A 20814-nucleotide genomic window follows, 5' to 3' on the forward strand; every position below is an offset into this window, starting at 1 on the left:
TTCAACAAAGAAGAGAATTAGGCCACAAATAGAACCCAAAAAGAAAAAACTAAACTCTAAGAAGTAAACACTTATTTTGCTATATACTTCAGCACATGAGATATTGTTGAAAATGAACCATTTCCATACTCAGATTCAGTCACTGTACTACCCTTCAAGTAATAACATCCAAGGGAAGGCAAAAGCAGCCCACAAAGAAACTGCGAAGGAAGTGAGGTTTGGTCTGGTATACACTGTCCCCCACTTTGACAATGCTGGCAACAATTTAGAATCCAGTGCCCTTGATGTCATTAAGGAAAGTGACCTGCTGAAATAACTAATGTTACATGGTTTCATGTATTATCTCTTACAGTTTAGTTTATCTCATTTAGAAATATAGTCATCTCCTGTCCAATGTAATAGTGAAAAGATTTCAGCATCTAGTCTGTCCTGTCCACTACCTATCACCTGTGTGTAAGTACCCAGTGATAAATGCTCCTAACCTTTGCACATTCTACTTCTGTTGCAAAGTCAGTTGCATATTATTTTGGACTTTCGTTTACTCTATGATTGTGAGTCTTTATTCAACATGCTTTTTATTGTTAACCAGGTCAAAAGTCATCCCATATCCAGTTCCCTTCTTCAGGGCATCTGGAAGAATTATATTTTCCCTCCCTGCTGAAGTTAGACAAGAGCATGTGACTAATTCCAATCAATGAATGCCATTTTCATGAAAATATCTATGTAACAAAGAAGATATAAAGCCCCAGTAACTTGGCACATCCATTTCAAGAAATATTCTATTCAAATCCAGTACCATGAAATAATATAGTTTTTGAAATTTATATTAACTCATCAGACTGTGAGCTCCTGAGGACAGAGCTTGCTTGGAACTCACACACACTAGATACTTAATAAGTGAATGAATGAATGATTAAGTGAATGAATGAATAACTGTAATTTCAATATCATGTCTTATTTAAATCATTCTTATTTCTCCTGTATGCTCACTTGAACACTTTGCTAATTTAGGAAATTACCCTTAAGAGAGACAGTTTATTCCTTAGAGAGGCTAGCAACAATATTCTGGCTTTTTAAAGGTTAGCATGGAATCTAAGAAGGAAATGCCAGAGAGTTTTGCGTTCTGTTTTGAACCCTATAAAAAGATGGTCCAGGGAATGCATGTAATTTTACATTTGAATATAATTTGTGGTTTTCTTTCTCCGTGTGGGTTTGGTGATTTGAGGCTGTTATGGACTGAACATTTGCATCCCCCCAGATTCATATATTGGAGCCCTAACCCCAGTGTGATGGTATTTGGAGGTGGGGCCTTTGGGGAGGTAGTTAGGTTTAGATGATGTCATGAGGTTAGATTGAGGTGGAGCCCCAGTGATGGGATCAATGCTCTTATAAGTAGAGGGAGAGACAGCAGAGCTGCCTCTTTCCCTCATGTGAAGATACAACAAGAAGGTGGCTGTTTACAAGCCGGGTAGTTGGCCCTCACCAAGAACCAAAATGACCACTACTTTGATCCTTGACTTCCCAGCCTCCAGAACAATAATAAATGTCTGCTGCTTAAGCCACCCAGTCTATAGTATTTTGTTACAGTTGCCTGAGCTAAGACAGGGGCCAAATTCTCAGCTCCTCTATCTCCTTTAGAAATGTAATATTATTTGCATGATACAGCTACTTTCCTTTGCTTTCAGCAGCCAGCTGAAGATTCTGCTGCCTCTTTAGGTAAATTAAGCAACATGTCCATTCAATGATTAGCCTGATGCTTTAAGCATTTTCTAACTTTGGTTTGTTCCACCACCATTGTTGTAAGGCACTGTTTGCTATGGAGCGCCAACCCAGGTATGGTGTTCTTGGGTTTTACACAAGGCAAAGAAATGGAAACTTTCACTCAACTGTAACAGCTTCTAATTTTAGAAAATAGAGAGTTCAGTAATTCAGCCACATATTTAACTTTTTAAAAAAATGCTCTAGATCATATTAAAACCCACATGATTTTTTTTCCACTCTGTAAATAGTTTTAAAACATTGCCCTGATTTGTGTCTCTCTGTAAGAGCAAATGCATTTTCCTAGAAATACGGCATTTTGCATTGGCAAATAGTTGTAGGAATAAATTCTTTAAGCACCATTTGAGGAGTTTACTTGAAAGTTTGGAGTCTCACACCAAAATGCTGACTATTAAATAGCAATCTGTTACATGCAATGCCAAATGAAAGTCTACCGTCATAATTCACTAAAGTTTAGTTTTTGCATCATTTTAATAAATTTACTTTGCTTACCAGCTTTGCCACAAATCATATCTTATGGTTGTCACGTGAAGGCAGTAAAATACCATATACTTTCAGATGACCTCTATCCAAAAATGCTTTTTCCCTGTTCACATTTTATCTGTCAAATAGCATTTTCTTTCAGAAGTAAATATAAATGCCATTATTGGGAGAAGCTACCGGCCTAGGGCAAGTTCTAGCATTTAGTGTTCTGACAGATCTTAATTTGGATATCATCCAAAGTCAATAAGACTTGTTCATGCAGAACCTTACCTGGTTTTCACCACATCGAGGGGGTGCATCAGGCAAATTTCTACAAGACCTGAAAGATGAGAAAGAAAAGTCCAATAAACACTTATGTAAACACTGGTTCTTGTTTCCTTGACCCCATTGATTTCTCAAGTATGAAGATTCAAATGCAAACCTGGGACTTTGGAAATGACAGGTAGTAGTTAGAGACTAGTAGCAAAAGACAAGAGTGTAAGTGCTCCACGAGCGTGGAGGTAGGGCTGTAGGGGAAAGAAAAGGAAAAAGGAATCAGATGTCCGAAATTCCAATCATCTAGGCAGGAATTATTGTGTGTGATTCCAGTCCAATAGATAAATATATGTCAAAGAGAGCGAGGAAAGAAAAGAAGGTAAGAAGGGAGAGAAGCTCCTTCAGCACCCCCGCCACTGCCACTCACAACAAATCACAGCCTCAGTCTCGGTGAACGTGAAATAAAGATAATGAGGCCTGTTATCTCACGAGGTTGTTATGAGGATCCAATGCACATTTAATACATTAAGAGCCCAATAGAGAACGTGTATTAAGTGTTCATTGCATGCTGGACAGTATTCTAAGCAGTACTTAGGTTATCTCATTTAATCCTCACAAGAGCTTGTTGTGACAGGAGGTATTATTATCCCCATTTTACAGATGAGATCATTGAGGCACACAAGGTTAAGTAACTTGTCTAAGATCTCACAGCTAAGAAGTACGTAGTAACCCCATAAAGCCCATGATCTTAACCACTGCACACCGAGAAAGAATTTCTATACCTTCTTGCAAATCACTTGCAAAGCCCTCTCTCCTGTTGTCTGAGCAGAGAAGACCTCTCATTTACAAACCACTGGCATGTAACAACGCAGCAGTAAAAGTACTTTTATGTACTAGGGTAGTACAAATAACTACAGCACAGTTGCAGTCTTGTAGTAGTAATAATCATAACAGTTATCTTACCTGCAGCCCCTACATAGTGATGGTCATTTAACACACATTATCACTGGTATGCACAACTACTAGGCAAGGTAAATATGTATCATCATCAGCAGCAGCAGCAGCAAAACAGAGGTTGATAGTATTGGTTGATTTGCCCAAAAGCCGTAGTATTTGTGGGTCGTTTCTTAAGGGCAGAACGTTTACCACTCTTTCCATTTGCAAACTAACTCAATTTGAGCTTAGCTGTGATTTAGTTCCCCTTTCCCATTCCATATTTATACATACAAATGTCTTTTACTCCCCACACTGGTAAGGTCCAGGAAGCACAAAGGGCCGGCACCTCCCTGAAGTCCTGCTTTCCTTCCCTTCCTGAAGTTTAGGGAATTCTTCCTGCGTAAGCCCGCTATACAGTTTACAAAGCCTTACATATTGACCCAAAACAACTGTCTTACTTTGACTAAAACTAATAGGATCCAATATTAACGTCTGTGCCACAGGTTTCCCAGCAGGAATGCTCCTTAGTGGTTGGTAACCAAATCACTAACCCAATCGGAGTCTCATTGTCTAGAGATGCGAGGAGCAAGCGTAGGACAGCGGGGGCAACAGAAATGCTAGGCACAATGGTAAAGCCTCTGGGCACTGCTTTAACTTCAGGAATAAGCTCCGTTACTCAAGATTGCATGGGTGGGTTTCTTCCTTGAAACCCGTAAAGTCTTTTTTTTTTTTTTTTAAGATTTTATTTATTTGATAGAGAGAGACACAGCGAGAGAGTGCAGGGGGAGTGGGAGAGGGAGAAGCAGGCTTCCCACAGAGCAGGGAGCCCAACTAGGTTTTCAATCCCAGGACTCTGGGACCATGACCTGAGCCGAAGGCAGACACCCAACGACTGAGTCACCCAGGCACCCCGAAACCTGTAAAGTCTTAATACGCTTCCTCTTGCTTTAAAATTCACATTCACCTTGAAGTAAGAGCCTTAACCTGATGCTTTCAGGGAATGATAATTAACCCTTGGGGGCATTAGTTCCTTATCTGTAAAAGGAAAAGTTAAACGGTCTATAGTACCTTAAGGTCTCATATTCTATATTTATTTATTCTTGAATCTGATTTATATATGTATGTTTTATTTATTTATTTATTTATTTATTGGATGGGGGAGAGAGAGAAGGAGGAGGGGCAGAGGGCAGAGGGAGAGGGAGAGACTCTTAAGCAGGCTCCATGCTCAGTGGGCCTCCATCTCAAAACCCTGAAATCATGACCTGAGCCGAAATCAAGAGTCAAACACTTACCCAACTGAGCCACCCAGGCACCCCTAAAAGTTTTACTTATAGTTCTAATTTAAACTTTATTATATTAGCTAGAAGAGAATAAAGCTCTAATACCATAAATAGGATTTACCCTGGAAACTCAGACTTGTAAAATAACATTCTTATCAAGCACTGAAAGAAGCATCTATTAAGTGTACTTATTTTTTTTAAAGATTTATTTATTTATTTGAGAGAGAGAGAGTGTGTGTGTGTGTGAGGGAGGGGAGGGGCAGAGGGAGAGGGAGAGAAGCAGACTCCTACTGAGCATGGAGCCCCATGTGGGGCTCGATCCCACAACCCTGAGATCATGACCTGAGCCGAAAGCAAGAGTTGGCCACTTAAGTGACTGAGCCACCAGGCGCCCCTATTAAGTGCACTTATGTGCATCTCATGAACATAAAGGAATAAGACACTCAGAATCAGTTTACTGAAGCAAGTACACAGTATCTCCACTGATGTGGCATTAGAAAGCAAACAAAATATTAAACACCAAATAGCCCCAGTTGGTATATCCCTCAAAAATTTACTATAGGAACCAACAATTCCAACAATTTATTAAAACTAATAGCAGAATTCAAAGAATCTGTTCATATTTATATATACCTATTTGCAAAATTGTTCTACTTTCCATTACTCTTCCATTTCCTCTACATTCCATTACTACCAGAAATGCCCTAATGGACATTTCTGGTAGTAAGTAGATACTACATTAGATTATTACAGTTTTTGGGTTACTTAAAATTATTTTCTAACTCTAGTATGCCCTGAAATACTCATTTTATCCAACAAACTTACATTGGTTGTCTTTTATGTGTCTAGTGTTGAAGATAGAGTCTAGTGAGGGGAACAGACGCACAAGAACAATAATGCATGGGAGGAGGTGCAATGTTCAGAGTTTATGGAAACACAGCAGAGAGAGGCCCCTGATCCAGCGTGGAGTTGGGTGAGGTGTGGATAAGGGACTTGAAGCCAAAAGAGGGTAGAATGAGTATCAGGCATAGAGGAGACACTGCACACAAAAAGAAGGAAATAAGTATTATTTGTTTCAGGGGTACAGGTCTGCGATTCAACAGATACATTATATGTTAAAAAAAAAAAAGATAGCAGGAAAGGAAAAATGAAGGGGGGAAAATCGGAGCGGGAGATGAACCATGAGAGACTATGGACTCTGAGAAACAAACTGAGGGTTCTAGAGGGGAGGTTGGTGGGGGGATGGGTTAGTCTGGTAACGGGAATTAAAGAGGGCACGTTCTGCATGGAGCACTGGGTGTTATACGCAAACAATGAATCATGGAACACTACATCAAAAACTAATGATGTAATGTATGGTGATTAACATAACAATTAAAAAAGAAGGAGATAAGAAAGAACATGATGAACATTGCAGTAGCTGAGGGTTGAAGGCAGGACACAGCAAGAGATGAGGCTCTAAGTGCATATATATAAAGGTCAGGGTCAGATTCATGCTCAGGCACTTGTAGTTCATCCTATAGGCCATGAGGAGCCAGTAAAAGATATTTTTAAAAAATAGTTCCTTGGTTGTTTTTTCTTATTCTTAATGTATTCCATGCTCATTGAAGACATTTTGAGGGGTTTTAAGCAGAAGTGAGATATTAGCCTCGGTTAACATGTTCTCCCAAGAATAAGCAATATGTCCAGTAATCCTCCCACTGCTCCCAATTACATATTCACATGAAAACACATGAGCACTGAGGCTCCAACCCTTACCCCTTGGTTACCAGTAAAAGCCCCACCTCTTATCACAGCATAGATGGGCTGATGTCCCATGTACCTCTAAGTCTGAAAGAGTCAATGCCCATCTATGAAACTAAATTATAACTTGGCCAATAGCAAAGTATGACCTAAATTGTCAAATAGAATGTGTTTAGTCCAGAATCTCTTAGTTGTTCATTCATCGTCGTTTTTTAAAAAAAAATTATTTATTTTTATTTATTTTTTAAAGATTTTATTTATCTATTTGACAGAGAGAGACAGAGCGAGAGAGGGAACACAAGCAGGGGGAGTGGGAGAGGGAGAAGCAGGCTTCCCGCGGAGCAGGCGGGAGCCTGACGCAGGGCTCGATCCCAGGACCCTGGGATCATGACCTGAGTCAAAGGCAGACACCTAACGACTGAGCCACCCAGGCGCCCCTCATCGTTGTTTTTAATCAAAACAAACAATTTTCTAGAATTCAAGTTAGCAGCAAAATGCATCAGAAGCAGAAAGAATAGATATGTTGGAAATGATATGGAAATAGTTCAGAGTTAAGTCCGGATTGACTCGGGGTGAGAATGGCTGCTTGTTGTCCTCTACTGGGTAGCTAAGGACTGTGAGATTCTGATGATGACGATGACTATTTTTTTTTTTTGCTTTAAACCATGTTTGTTTGTTTATTTATTTTGTAATTCTTTATTTACGTTCAATTTAGTTAACATAAGCTGTATTACTAGTTTCAGGGGTAGAATTTAGTGATTCACCAGTTGGGTATAACACCCAGTGCTCATTATATCAAGTGCCCTCCTTAATGCCCATCAGCCAATTATCCCTTCCCCCCTCCCACCTCCCTTCCAGCAGCCCTGTTTCCTAGAGTTCAACATCTCTTATGGTTTGCCTCCTTCTCTATTTTTATCTTATGTTAATTTTTCCTTCCCTTCACCATGTTCCTCTGTTTTGTTTCTTAAATTCCACATATGAGTGAAATCATATGGTATTTGTCTTTCTCTGATGGACTTATTTCCATTAGCATAATACCCTCTAGTTCTTTCCATGTTGGTGCAAATGGCAAGATTTCATTCTTTTTGATGGCTGAGTAGTGTTCCACTGTATTTATATACCACCTCTTCCCTATCCATTCATTTGTCAATGGACATCTGGGCTCTTTTCATATTTTGGCTATTGTGGACATTGCTGCTATAAACATCAGGGTGCATGTGCCCATTCAAATCCGTATTTTTGTATACTTTGGGTAAATATCTAGTAGTGCAATTGCTGGGTCATAAGGTAGTTCTATGTTTAACTTTTTGAGGAACCTCCATACTGTTTTCCAGAGTGGCTGCACCAGCTTGCATTCCCACCAACAGTGTAAGAGGGTTCCCCTTTCTCTGCATCCTCGCCAACATCTGTCATTTCCTGAGTTGTTAATTTGGGCCATTCTGATTGGTGTGAGGTGGTATCTCATTGCGGTTTTGATTTGTATTTCCCTGATGCTGAGTAATGTGGAGCATTTTTTAATGTATCTGTTGGTCATTTGTATGTCTTCTTTGGCAAAATATCTGTTCATGTCTTCTGCCCATTTCCTGACTGGATTGTTTGTTTTTTGGGTGTTGAGTTTGATAAGTTCTTTATAGATTTTGGATACTAGCCTTTTATCTGATATGTCATTTGCAAATATCTTCTCCCATTCTGTCGGTTGTCTTTTGGTTTTGTTGACTGTTTCCTTTGCTTTGCAAAAGATTTTATCTTGATGAAGTCCCAATAGTTCATTTTTGCCTTTGTTTCTCTTGCCTTTGGAGACGTATTTACCTAGAAGTTGCTGCAGCCGAGGTCAAAGAGGTTGCTGCTTGTGTTCTCCTCTAGGATTTTGATGGATTCCTGTCTCACATTTAGGTCTTTCATCCATTTCAGTCTATTTTTGTGTATAGCATAAGAAAGTGGTCCAGTCTCATTCTTCAGCATGTGGATGTTCAGTTTTCCCAACACCATTTGTTGAAGAGACTGTCTTTTTTTCTATTGGATATTCTTTCCTACTCTGTTGAAGATTAGTTGACCATAGAGTTGAGGGTCCATTTCTGGGGTGTCTATTCTGTTCCACTGATCTGTGTGTCTGTTTGTGCCAGTACCATACTGTCTTGTTGATTACAGCTTTGTAATGGAGCTTAAAGTCTGGAATTGTGATGCCACCAGCTTTGGTTTTCTTTTTCAACATTCCTTTGGTTATTTGGGGCCTTTTCTGGTTCCATACAAATTTTAGGATTGTTTGTTCCAGCTTTGTGAAAAATGCTGATGGTATTTTGATAGGGGTTGCATTCATTGTGTAGATTGCTTTGGGTAGCATGGACATTTTAACCATATTTGTTCTTCCAATCTATGAGCAGGGAATGTTTTTCCATTTCTTTGTGTCTTCCTCAATTTCTTTAGTAAGTGTTCTATAGTTTTCAGAATACAGATTCTTTACCTTTTTGGTTAGGTTTATTCCCAGGTAGTTCATGTTTTTTAGTGCAATTGTAAATGGGATTGATTCTTTGATTTCTCTTTCTCCCACCTCATTGTTAGTGTATAGAAATGCAACCGACTCTGTGCATTGATTTTATATCCTGCAACTTTGCTGAATTCCTGTATCAGTCCTAGCAATTTTTTGCTGGAGTCCTTTGGGTTTTCTGTATAGTGTATCATGTCATCTGTGAAGAGTGAAAGTTTGACTTCTTCTTTGCCAATTTTGATGCCTTTTCTTTTTGTTGTCTGATTGTTGAGGTTAGGACTTCTAGTAGTTGAACAACAGTGGTGAGAGTAGACATCCCTGTCGTGTTCCTGACCTTAGGGGAAAAGCTCTCAGTTTTTCCCTATTGAGGATGATATTCACTGTGGGTTTTTCATATATGGCTTTTATGATATTGAGATATGTTCCTTCTATCCCTACACTTTAGAGAGTTTTTATCAAGAAAGGATGCTGTATTTTGTCAAATGCTTTTTCTGCATCTATTGAGAGGATCATATGGCTCTTGTCCTTTCTTTTATTAATGTGGTGTATCACATTGATTGATTTGCAGATGTTGAGCCACCTTGCAGCCCAGGAATAAGTCCCACTGGTCGTGGTGAATAATCCTTTTAATGTACTGTCAGATCCTATTAGCTTGTATTTTGGTGAGAATTTTTGCATCCATGTTCATCAGGGATGTTGGTCTGTAATTCTCCTTTTTGGTGGGGTCTTTGGTTTTGGGATCAAGGTCATGCCAGCCTCATATAATGAGTTTGGAAGTTTTCCTTCTATTTCTATTTCTTGAAGCAATTTCAGAAGAATAGATATTGATTCTTCTTTGAATGTTTGGTAGAATTCTGCTGGGAAGCCATCCAGCCCTGGACTCTTGTTTGTTGGGAGATTCTTGATTACTGATTCAATTTCTTTGCTGGTTATGGCTCTGCTCAGGTTTTCTATTTCTCTTGTTTCAGTTTTGATAGTTTATATGTTTCTAGAAATGCATCCATTTCTTCCAGATTGCCTAATTTGTTGGCATATAATTGCTCCTAATATGTTCTTATAATTGTATTTCTTCAGTGTTGGTTGTGATCTCTCCTCTTTCATTCCTGATTTTATTTATTTGGGTCCTTTCTCTTTTCTTTTTGATAAATCTGGCTAGAGGTTTATCAATCTTACTAAATCTTCCAAAGAACCAGCTTCTAGTTTCATTGATCTGATCTTTTTTTTTTATTTCTATATCATTGAAGTTGATATTTAGGCTTTATTTAAGTTGGATTTAGGCTTTATTTGCTGTTCTTTTCCAGCTCCTTTAGGTGTAACGTTAGGTTGTGTATTTGAGACTCTTCTTGTTTTTTGAGAAAGGTCTGTATTGCAATATACTTCCCTCTTAGGACCACCTTTGCTGCATCCCAAAGGTTCTGAACTGTCGTGTTTTCATTTTCATTTGTTCCCAAGTATTTTTTTTAATTGTTCTTTAATTTCCTGGTTGATCCATTCATTCTTTAGTAGAATGCTCTTTAACCTCCATGTATTTGTGGTCTTTCCAATTTTTTTCTTGTAGTTCTTCTTGTAGACTTCTTCAAGTCTTAAAGCATTGTAGTCTGAAAATATGCATGGTATAATCTCAATCTTTTTGTACCAGTTGAGACCTGATTTGTGACCCAGTATGTGATCTATTGTGGAGAATGTTCCATGTGCATTTGAGAAGAAGGTGTATTCTGTTGCTTTAGGATGAAATGTTCTGCATGTATCTGTTAAGTCCATCTGGTCCAGTGTGTCATTCAAAGCCCTTCTTTCCTTGTTGATCTTTTGCTTAGATGATCTGTCCATTGCTGTGAATGGTGTGTTAAAGTTCCCTACTATTATTGTATTATTATCAATGAGTTCCTTTATGTTTGTTATTAATTGGTTTATATATTTGGCTGCTCCCAAGTTAAGGGCATAAATACAATTGTTAGATTTTTTTTTTAAGATTTTATTTATTTGACACAGAGAGAGAGAGAGACAGTCAGAGAGGGAACACAAGCAGGGGGAGTAGGAGAAGGAGAAGCAGACTTCCTGCAGAGCAGGGAGCCCCACATGGGGCTCAATCCCAGGACCCTGGGATCAAGACCTGAGCCGAAGGCAGATGCTTAAGGACTGAGCCACCCAGGCACCCCCAATTGTTAGATCTTTTTGTTAGATAGATCCTTTTATTATGATACAGTGCCCTTCCTCATCTCTTATTACAATTTTTGGTTTAAAATCTAGTTTGTCTGATATAAGGATTGCTATTCCAGCTTTCTTTTGATGTCCACTGGCATGATAAATGGTTCTCCATCCCTCACTTTCAATCTGGAGGTGTCTTTGTGCCTAAAGTGAGTCTCTTATAAATAGCATATCGATGGTTCTTGGTTGTTTTTTTTTTAATCCATTCTGATATACTATGTCTTTTGATTGGAGCATTTAATTCTTTTACATTCAGAGTAATTATTGAAAGATAAGAATTTAGTGCTATCGTATTAGCTATAAAGTCACTGTTCCTATAGATTGTCTCAGTTTCTTTCTGGTCTATGTTACTTTTGGGCTCTCTCTTCACTCAAAGGATCCTGTTTAATATTTCTAGCAGAGCTGGTTTAGTGTGCACAAATTCCTTTAGATTTTGTTTGTCCTGGAAACTCTTTGTCTCTCCTTCTATTCTGAATGACAGCCTTCCTGGATAAAGTATTCTTGGCTGCATATTTTTCCCATTTAGCATGCTGAATATATAATGCCCGTCTTTTCTGGCCTGCCAGATCTCTGTGGACAGGTCTGCTGCCAGCCTTATGTTTCTATCCTTGTAGGTTAAGGATCTCTTGTCCCGAGCTGCTTTCAGGATTTTCTGTTTATCTTTGAAATTTGCAAGCTTCACTCTTCTATGTTGAGGTGTTGACCTATTTTTATTGATTTTTGAGGGGGGTTCTCTGTGCTTCCTCACTTGAATGTTTGTTTCCTTCCTCAGATTAGGAAAGTTCTCAGCTATAATTTGTTCAAATAAACCTTCTGTCCCCCTCTCCCTCTCTTCATCTTCTGGGACTCCTATTATCCGGATATTATTTCACTTTATGGAATTGCTGAGTTCTCTAAGTTTCCCTTGGTGATCCAGTAGTTTTATTTCTCTCTTCTTTTCAGTTTCTTTATTTTCCATCATTTTATCTTCTATATCACTGACTCTTTCTTCTGCCTCATTTATCCTTGTTTTTAGAGCCTCCTTTTGGGACTGCATCTCAGTAATAGCATTTTCAATTTCAGCCTGACTAGATTTTAGTTCTTTTTTCTCTCTAGAAAAGGATTCTCTAGTGTCTTCTATGTTTTCTTTTTAAGCCCAGCTAGTATATTTATAATCATTGTTTTAAATTCTAGTTCAGACATCTTACTTATACCCTTAATAAATCCCTGCCAGTGTGTAGTACCTCCTGTTCTTTCTTTTGAGGTGAATTTCTCCATCTCATCATTTTGTCCAGAAGAGAATAGAGAAAGAGAAAATACAACAATAACCACAACAACAGAAAAAAAAACAAACCAGAAAGAAAACCAAACCCAAAACAAAACAAGGAAAACAAACAAACAAACCAAGAAACAAAACAACAACAAAAAAAACTAGATCCTGGGTGTGTGTTTTGGTCTGCTTGTTAAAAGAAACTAGATCCCAAGATAAGAAAGAAAAACTTATATACAAAAATAATAAAATACAATGAAAGGAAACAAAAAATCGTAACATATATAAAAATAAAAAATTGAAAAAATAAGAAAATAACTGAAAAAATAATCCTGAAAGCCTTAAGAATAAAAATCCCACAGATGCTATATACTGTTTCCCTCAAGAGCTGAAGCTTTGCAGCTCTCTATGATCAGTATTCTTGGTGCCGGCCAGTTGTTTCTGCTGCTCTTCTGGGGGCGGGGCCTGTTGCTCTGATTCTCAGGTGCGCTTGCCCTTGTGGAAACGGGCCTCCCTTGTCAGGGGGCCAGCTCAGTGTAAGTAGCTCAGGATTGCACTAGGTGGCGCTGTTTTGCTCCCTGAAGGTTTTCAGCCCGTTGGGCGGGATGAAAATGGCGGCGCCCCCTTCTCTAGCCCTGGAGCTGAAAGTCCTGGCCCCCACTCTTCAGTGAGCCCTCACGGAAAAGCAATCACTCTTGTCTCCCGGTTTCTGTCCGAACTTTGCTTCACCCAGCCGGTGACCGAGTGTTTTTATCTTGGGCACCCAACTGAGTTTCAAAACTCTGAATTTTACTGACTCCTGCAGAGCAGGAGGGGGATCTCGCCATGCTTTTGCTGGGCCCCTGCCCGGAAAGCAGTCGCAGGACCATGCAGTGGTTTGTAGTTTATGGCTAAACCGGGCAGAAAGCCGCACCTAGACTCGCTGTTTTCAGCTGGCTTCCTTGCTTCGATGCCTGGGAAATTTGCCACACTCAGGCACCCCTGTTCTTCTTGTGACCTCAGGGATCCTGAGACTGTGTTGTCCCACCTGGGATTCCACCCCGCTTCACCACCTGAGCACGTTTAAGGCAGGGATGTCTCCAACTGCAGCAGACTTCTAAAAGTTCCGATTTTGCGCTCCACTCCTTAAGCAGGCTACTTCCCCTTCACTGTATCCTCTGATATATCACCCCATATTCAAGTCTCCACCCCTTCTACCTTCCAGAGAGTGGTCACTTTGCTATTTGTAGAATTGCAGCATTTCTTTTCTCAGATCTCTGATTGATTTCATAGGTGTTCAGAATGATTTGATAACTACCTGTCTTTGAGGGACCAGAGAAATTTAGGATCCCCTACTCCTCCGCCATGTTAACTCCTGATTATTTTTTATGGAGATAGGCATAACAGTAGAACAGGATGAATCATGTTGCCATTGGGCCTAGATGTGACCCCCAGAAACTGAATTGCTAATGTTTTCCATTTACCTGTAAGTCCCTTCTCAATGTGTCTTATCTGTGCCCACCTTTGAAATCCATTAGCCTGCTGGGCACCCTTGATGGTGCTTCACGCTATGTCCCCACAACCTAGCACAATACCCTGTATGCACATAGCCCTCAAGAATCATTTGCTAATCAATCCGGTGCTGACTGATTGGCTGCCTTCTCACATTTACATAGCAGCTGAATATCTGGGTATGTGATTAACAATATTGCAATTCTGTATTCAAGTACTTACTGTACTTTATTTCATATAATTTTTTACCAATATTTCTTGTCCTTACTTGCTTATTCCTATAATACTCAAACCAATAAAATAAATGCAGAATAAGTAGCTGCCAGTTCAGTTTCATTTATTCAACAAATTCTTATTAAGCTTACTGAGTTGAGTGCCAGCCATTATGCAAAGTGACGGGATGCAAAGGTGAATAAGGCAGGTGGAGTCTCTGTCCTCATGGAGCTTTTAGGCAAGTGCCATGTAATAACACAAGTTCAGGGTTCTGTGGGAGCACCACAAAGGGCACCCGTATCAGTTAGATTCAGGTTCAGGTACAACAGCAGAAAACCCAAATAGCAGTAGTTAAAAAGAAACAGATATTTTTCTCCAACATGGATGCCTAGAGATAGATCAGATTTCCACAATGTTAGAGACTACTTCTGTCTTGTTGGTGAGTTGTGTGTGCCCTCCATGCCCAAAGTCACCTCACTGTCCAGGATAGTTGCTAACAACTTACCAATTTACATTTCCAGTCCAGACTTCTCTTTCAAAATCAGACTTAAAATCCAATTGCTTATTTGGCGTCTGTGCTTGAATATCTAACAGAAATGTCAAAATTCACATGCCTAAAACTGGATTCTGTACCCTCTTTCTCTCCACCCGTACTCAAAAACAAAATAAAACAAAACAAAGCAAAAACCAACCTGTTCAACCTTAGACTCACCCTGGACTCCTCTTTCTCTCAAAACCCTATTCCAACTTACCACGAAATCCCTTTGGCTCTCCTTCAAAATATATCCAGTCTTCTACCTTCTCTCACTTCCTCTACTGTGCCCACTCTGGCCCAAGTCATGATCATCATTTCTCTGCTGATTAACTGCAGCACCCCTTTAACAGGTCCCTCCATCCACCTTTGACCATTTTCCATCTGTTTTCACCCAGCAGCCTGAGTGATCCTTTTAAAGTGGAAGTCATTTCATGCATTCCTCTGGTTAGCAATGGCTCCCCATTTCACCCAGAGAAAAGACATATGCAATCCTGGCCTGCACTCCTTCTCTTACCAATTCTCTTACTACTCTCCACCTCACTCATTCTTCTCTGACCACACTGGCCTCATCACTGTTTCCCAAACTTGCCAGGGCTACTTCAGCTTTTGGCCTCTGTACTACCCATTCCCTCTGCCTGGAATGCTCTTCCCCCAGTCTCTACTTGGTCAACTAGCTTCACATGGTCAGTGAGTAACCCTGAGCACTCTGACAGGCCTGTCCTTCCTCACCCCAGCCCTGATGAAACTCTTCATGTGGCTCAGTTTTTGCTTTCTTCCATAGAATGTATCAACTTCTAACATAGTACATTATTTATTTACTTATTACATTTATTCTTTCCTCTCTGTCTCTCCCAGTAGACTATAAGCATTACCAGGGCAGAGATCTTTGCCTATATTGTCCACTGATATGCACTAAATACCCAGAACATGCCTGACACCTAGAAGTCGCTCAATAAATATTTGTTGAAAAAAGAAACCAAACTATATAAAAGAATAAACCTGCTACAGTAGGATTCCTTTTTAGTGGTATATAGAAGATAAAGTTTTAAGAATTTAGTGTACAGAACAAGAACTCACCCAGTCATTCCAGGAATCCATGATAATGTTTACAATAGGAAGTCTACCGATAGGTTCTCAGTCTATAGTTATTCTCTAAGTAGAACTGGATTATTCCAAAGATAATTTTAGTAAGTAACATTTTGTGAAGCAGAAAACATCTCAACATCTCTGTGAACTGCAAAGGAATAGCAGTGCAGACAAAAATTGAGGCCATCAAGTATCCCCAAGATATCAGTTACAAGTAAAGCCTATGCTTTCCTTTTACCAAGCTCAAACTCTTCACATTGTTCTATAGCCCCTTTCTCGGCATTTTCAAATCAAATCTAAGACTTCTGTTCTCTTAGTTTCACCCTAATCTAACCATTCCCCTAAATGATTTTGTGTAACATGTTTAACTCTTTAAAATATAAATTTTTTTTTTTATATTTTAAAGAGAACCACAGAGGAATAAATGGTTTCAAACTGTGCAAATCTGAAATTCAAAGATAGGACTGCTACAGACAGAACTGATATTTTTTCATCTACTCTACTAGTCAAGCAAATCATTACAACATCCTATTTGATAGCCTGCCCAGAAAATGTGGTAGCCCTACTGAATTATAAGCAATGTGAGACTCATAAAGGGAAATCAAATATATTATGCTTTCCCCTAATAACAGTCAAGGCGCACTACCTTTGTGGCACAGTAAATTAATATTCTGCACAGTGAATTGGCCAAATAGGCAATGTGATTTGGCAGGTTTGAAAGATGTTGTTAAAAGTTATGCTTTTGGGCAAGCCACAGCCTTCCTTGAAAATCTGAAGTGAATATTTCCATAGAAGTTTACTGTTAGCATATATTTTTCTAAAGAAACTAACACTAAGCAGTGGCTGTTAGCATGTATCTAAAGGAAGTATAATAATTTCCTTGGTGCAGATCCCTTGTTCGTATAGAGTTTATTATCTAATTGACTTCAGAATCTAGAAAAATATATTTTAGAGGCATAACAGATTATGGTCTAAAGGTGGTCTAAAGATGATAGTTGATACAGCATGTACAAAGAAGGAGGAAAAATTGAGGCAGAGTTTAAAAATAAGTGAGTTTTTATCACACTTTGCATGCAGAGGAAGACTCAAAATTATGAAACTAATGAAAATCTCACTTGTCCACAGTTTTTATACTAACTTTTTAAACTCAATTTCAGCTCAATGTAACATCTTTAAAAATTATTATTTGGTGTTTTAACTCAAAGGAAATTATATTTTTCTTTTTCTTTTTTGTTATATTTACATGTATATTAGATTCCAAGCAAGCTCCAAGTGCACTTGGGTAAGTGGACCAATTTTCAGATATGTTGGTTTTTTATGGAAAGCCAAGTGCTATATATGGTCCTTAACACAATCAGTAATGCAAAGAGAAACACCAGGGGATAAAGAAGCTGTGGATTAAGTTGGCAGATGGGAAAATACTTTCAGAAGTGTATAAAATGCCTTTAAGGAGAAGGAAATGTGAATAAAAAAAGAGAGAAATAGAGGTATCACTTGTGTTATAGAATATATGTATTATATGTATATCTTATATTAATTTCATATATATTATATATATATTATTAATATATTATTTCAGAGGCAGTTTGCATTGCATTGCATTTTGTTTATCTAAAGTAAAAAAAAAAGTTCAGGCTGACCAGCATTCAATATTGGAGGTGTATGAAAATGCAGAAGGGCAGTTGAAAGAGGGGTTAGGACTCTGTGACATGGGGGAAGGGCATCCTGGCTAGTTCCACTCCACAGAACACTTGCCCAGTTTTGGTGACTCTGCTTTCTTCCTGCTTCTCAATCAATGAGAAACACAAAAATATTCTGCTCTGCCTCAGGATTTCTTCTTTCTCCCTCAACCTCTACAATATTGGTTTTTCCTTTCTTCTTTTATTGAATTACCTAAAAGAAGGAGCCCTCTATTTGTCAAAGAGTCAGGAACAGAACTCAGTCTTTCCCTGCTCACCTCACCCCCAACCCCCACCCCCCAGTCATGTACTGAAGCTGGCTCTTACAAGCTGGATAGCAGGCACACCTTCCCAACATTACACTTAGTGGCATCATGTCGGTAGCTTGAAATTGGCTGTGGCAGGAGTATTTACACCAAGGAGAATGGTAAAGCCTAAAAATCAGTTTTTGTTTCTTTGTTTTCCAGAGAGCCATTGTTAAACATTTGCTAGCACAACACTGCCTGAATTGAACCACAGATCCTGTTGCCTAGCCTATTAGGTTCAAATAGTTTTCAACATATCATATACGGAGAGACTTTAATTGCCAGTAGTTCTGCTTATCACAGATTTCCAAAGGTGCCCTAAAGTTAATCTTTAGCTTATGTTCTCTGTACACCACAATTTAATGAGAAGAATTGTGATTCTGCATTTGAATTTTAAAGAAATCCTTAGGTATTGCTATCCAAGAAAACCAACCAACTCACCAAACTACCAACCATGCCTATGATTTGCCATGCTTTCATGCAGATGTTTCTATGCTTCACACAGAGATTTAGTAATGAGAGCAAGTCTTCCATTTCTCAAGAAAATAGCTTCCTTCCTCTGCCCTCTTCCAAGGGCATGAGCACCCTAAAAAGAGGAAATGTGGCTACAAAGCCAGTTTCATCCTTGGTCATTGGACAGAAGTGATGGCTTCCTGTCTCACATTTAGGTCTTTCATCCATTTGAGTCTATTTTTTGTGTATGGTCTAAGAAAGTGGTCCAGGTTCATTCTTCTGCATGTGGCTGTCCAATTTTCCCAACACCATTTGTTGAAGAGACTGTCTTTTTTCCATTAGATATTCTTTCCGGCTCTGTCGAAGATTAGTTGACCATAGAGTTGAGGGTCCATTTCTGGGTTCTCTATTCTGTTCCACTGATCGGTTCTGTGTTTGTGCCAGTACCATACTGTCTTGATGATTACAGTTTTGTAATAGAGCTTGAAGTCTGGAATTGTGATGCCACCAGCTTTGGTTTTCTTTTTCAACATTCCTTTGATTATTTGGGGTCTTTCCTGGTTCCGTACAAATTTTAGGATTGTTTGTTCTAGCTCTGTGAAAAATGTTGATGGTATTTTGATAGGGATTGCATTGAATGTGTAGATTGCTTTGGGTAGCATGGACATTTTAAACCATATTTGTTCTTCCAATCCATGAGCATGGAATGTCTTTCCATTTCTTTGTGTCTTCCTCAGTTTCTTTCATGACTGTTCTATGGTTTTCTGAGTACAGATCCTTTGTCTCTTCGGTTAGTTTATTCCTAGATATCTTATACAACTCCTCTTTCAGCTATGTGGCATTTATACAGTTTTATCACACAGGATTTCTACTATACAAATTAAACTAATCTTTATATCCATATGAAAAATTTGCAAAAATGAAACTGATTATACTTCATATAAAATTAAGTACCAATGAAAACAATATTTGGATACTAAAGTGTAAGACATTACATAAACACAAAGGCAGATAGATTTCATATCACAAATATTTAGTTGTAACAGCACTGAGTATATTACTTGTCATAGAAACATTATCTAAATAATAATTAATGTTTGACTTCAGTTACAATTCTTAAATTACTGACTCACTAGAAACAATATTTGCCTCCCTGGCATCCATCCCAATGAGCACTGTTGGATGTGTTTTTGCTACTGTACATTAAATGTACTGGACAGGTACACACCCAGGAGGGTTTTTATTCACCAAAAAAATTTTTTTTGAGTGCCTACTATATACATAGTTTTTCCACCATAGTTCTAGATGCTGGTTCTCTTCTGTTTGCTTCCATTTGCTCAGAATAAGAAGCAAGTTCATCAACTGAGAGTGAGAATGAGGAAGGGGACATTGGAGAGATTAGAGAAAAGATGTGAAAGAGTTGTCTATGGGATTCTGAAGGAAGGGATGGATCAGGAAAATGTAATATGATTACTGGGTAGCATTGAGTCCAGTTGAGGCCAGCAGTTGTGAATATAAAGTGTCTTTTCCGTAGCCACATTCAGCTCTGTGGGTGCAGAAGTGTAAGATTTAACCAAGATGAGGTTTTGTCAAATGAATATGAAGTGAGAATGGGCAAAGGAAAGAACGTGTCCCCAAAAGTTGGCCGTGGAATTAAAGCTAGGAAGGAGGGAAGTGATGACATGATGCAGATGAGAATATGGTAGTAAGAACAGTGGCTTGTGGGTCTTGTTGGAGTCAGGATACTAGAAGAGACTGCTGGAAAGATAAGAGATGGAGTTAATATTAGGATATCTACTTAGTCCTATTTTTAAACCCAACTAAAGTTTGGGTTTTTTTCTCTGTATTCTCAGTGTCTAGCACAAGGTATGGTACATCATCTATATATTGAATAAAAATGATGAACAAATCTTTGATCCTGTATTTGAGTAATACCAAGTATGTGAAGAACAACTACATTGATGGATAGCACATTCTCCATTCCCTGAACTAGATTCAGCAGATACTCTCTTTGTTTTGATTTGATCTCCAAGGTTCCTTTGAGATTATGGTTTGACAAATATTAAACTAAGATCTGACAATCAGCAGAATGTGTGCACCTTAGGAAGCTAATGTATTTAATAGCCAATGTACATCACATAGAAATATAAAAAAATTGAAATACTAATTAAAACAATTATACTAAAAATACAACCTTCCGAAGATGAGTTATTTAAGAATAAAACAATACTATTTTGAAAGATTTTGAATCTATAGTATTAAGTTCTCAAACACAGACACATTCATATTTGTAGTCTGAGGAAAGCTTAGATAGTAATTAATGAAACACACACTTTAAAAGACTTTGTCATCTTTTCTAGAGAAAGCAGCTCTAATTTTTTGTCAAGCAACTTAAAAATTTGTCCTCACTTGAAAAATGTCTTGGTAGATGAAGAGTAAGCTATGACAATTTACCCTGGAATTCTACAGGGTGCCTACAAAGTCTGAAAACATAGATAAGTAAACATAATGTTGTGAAGGGCATTGTCAATCCATAAAAAGATGATTCCACAGGAGAGGTGTGATTTCTATATTTACTCAGGACTAGATTTAGCTGCCATATAATTTTTTTAAGTATAGTTTACACACTATGTTACA

At 38.5% G+C, this 20814-nt stretch overlaps 1 protein-coding gene across 2 annotated transcripts in view; it reads right to left on the minus strand.

The window, feature by feature from the left end:
• SLC25A21 (solute carrier family 25 member 21) overlaps window positions 1-20814 on the minus strand; it is a 471007-nt gene that overhangs the window by 172691 nt on the left and 277502 nt on the right. For both annotated transcript variants that reach the window (XM_073895108.1, XM_073895109.1), the window contains exon 2: window positions 2533-2581. In XM_073895108.1, coding sequence (XP_073751209.1) covers window positions 2533-2581 — 49 coding nt within the window. The remainder of the gene's footprint in view (window positions 1-2532; window positions 2582-20814) is intronic.

Source organism: Callorhinus ursinus, unplaced genomic scaffold (assembly GCF_003265705.2).
Source record: "Callorhinus ursinus isolate GAN/ISIS: 27379988/994484 unplaced genomic scaffold, GSC_fseal_2.0 scaffold8, whole genome shotgun sequence".
Taxonomy (NCBI): domain Eukaryota; kingdom Metazoa; phylum Chordata; class Mammalia; order Carnivora; family Otariidae; genus Callorhinus; species Callorhinus ursinus.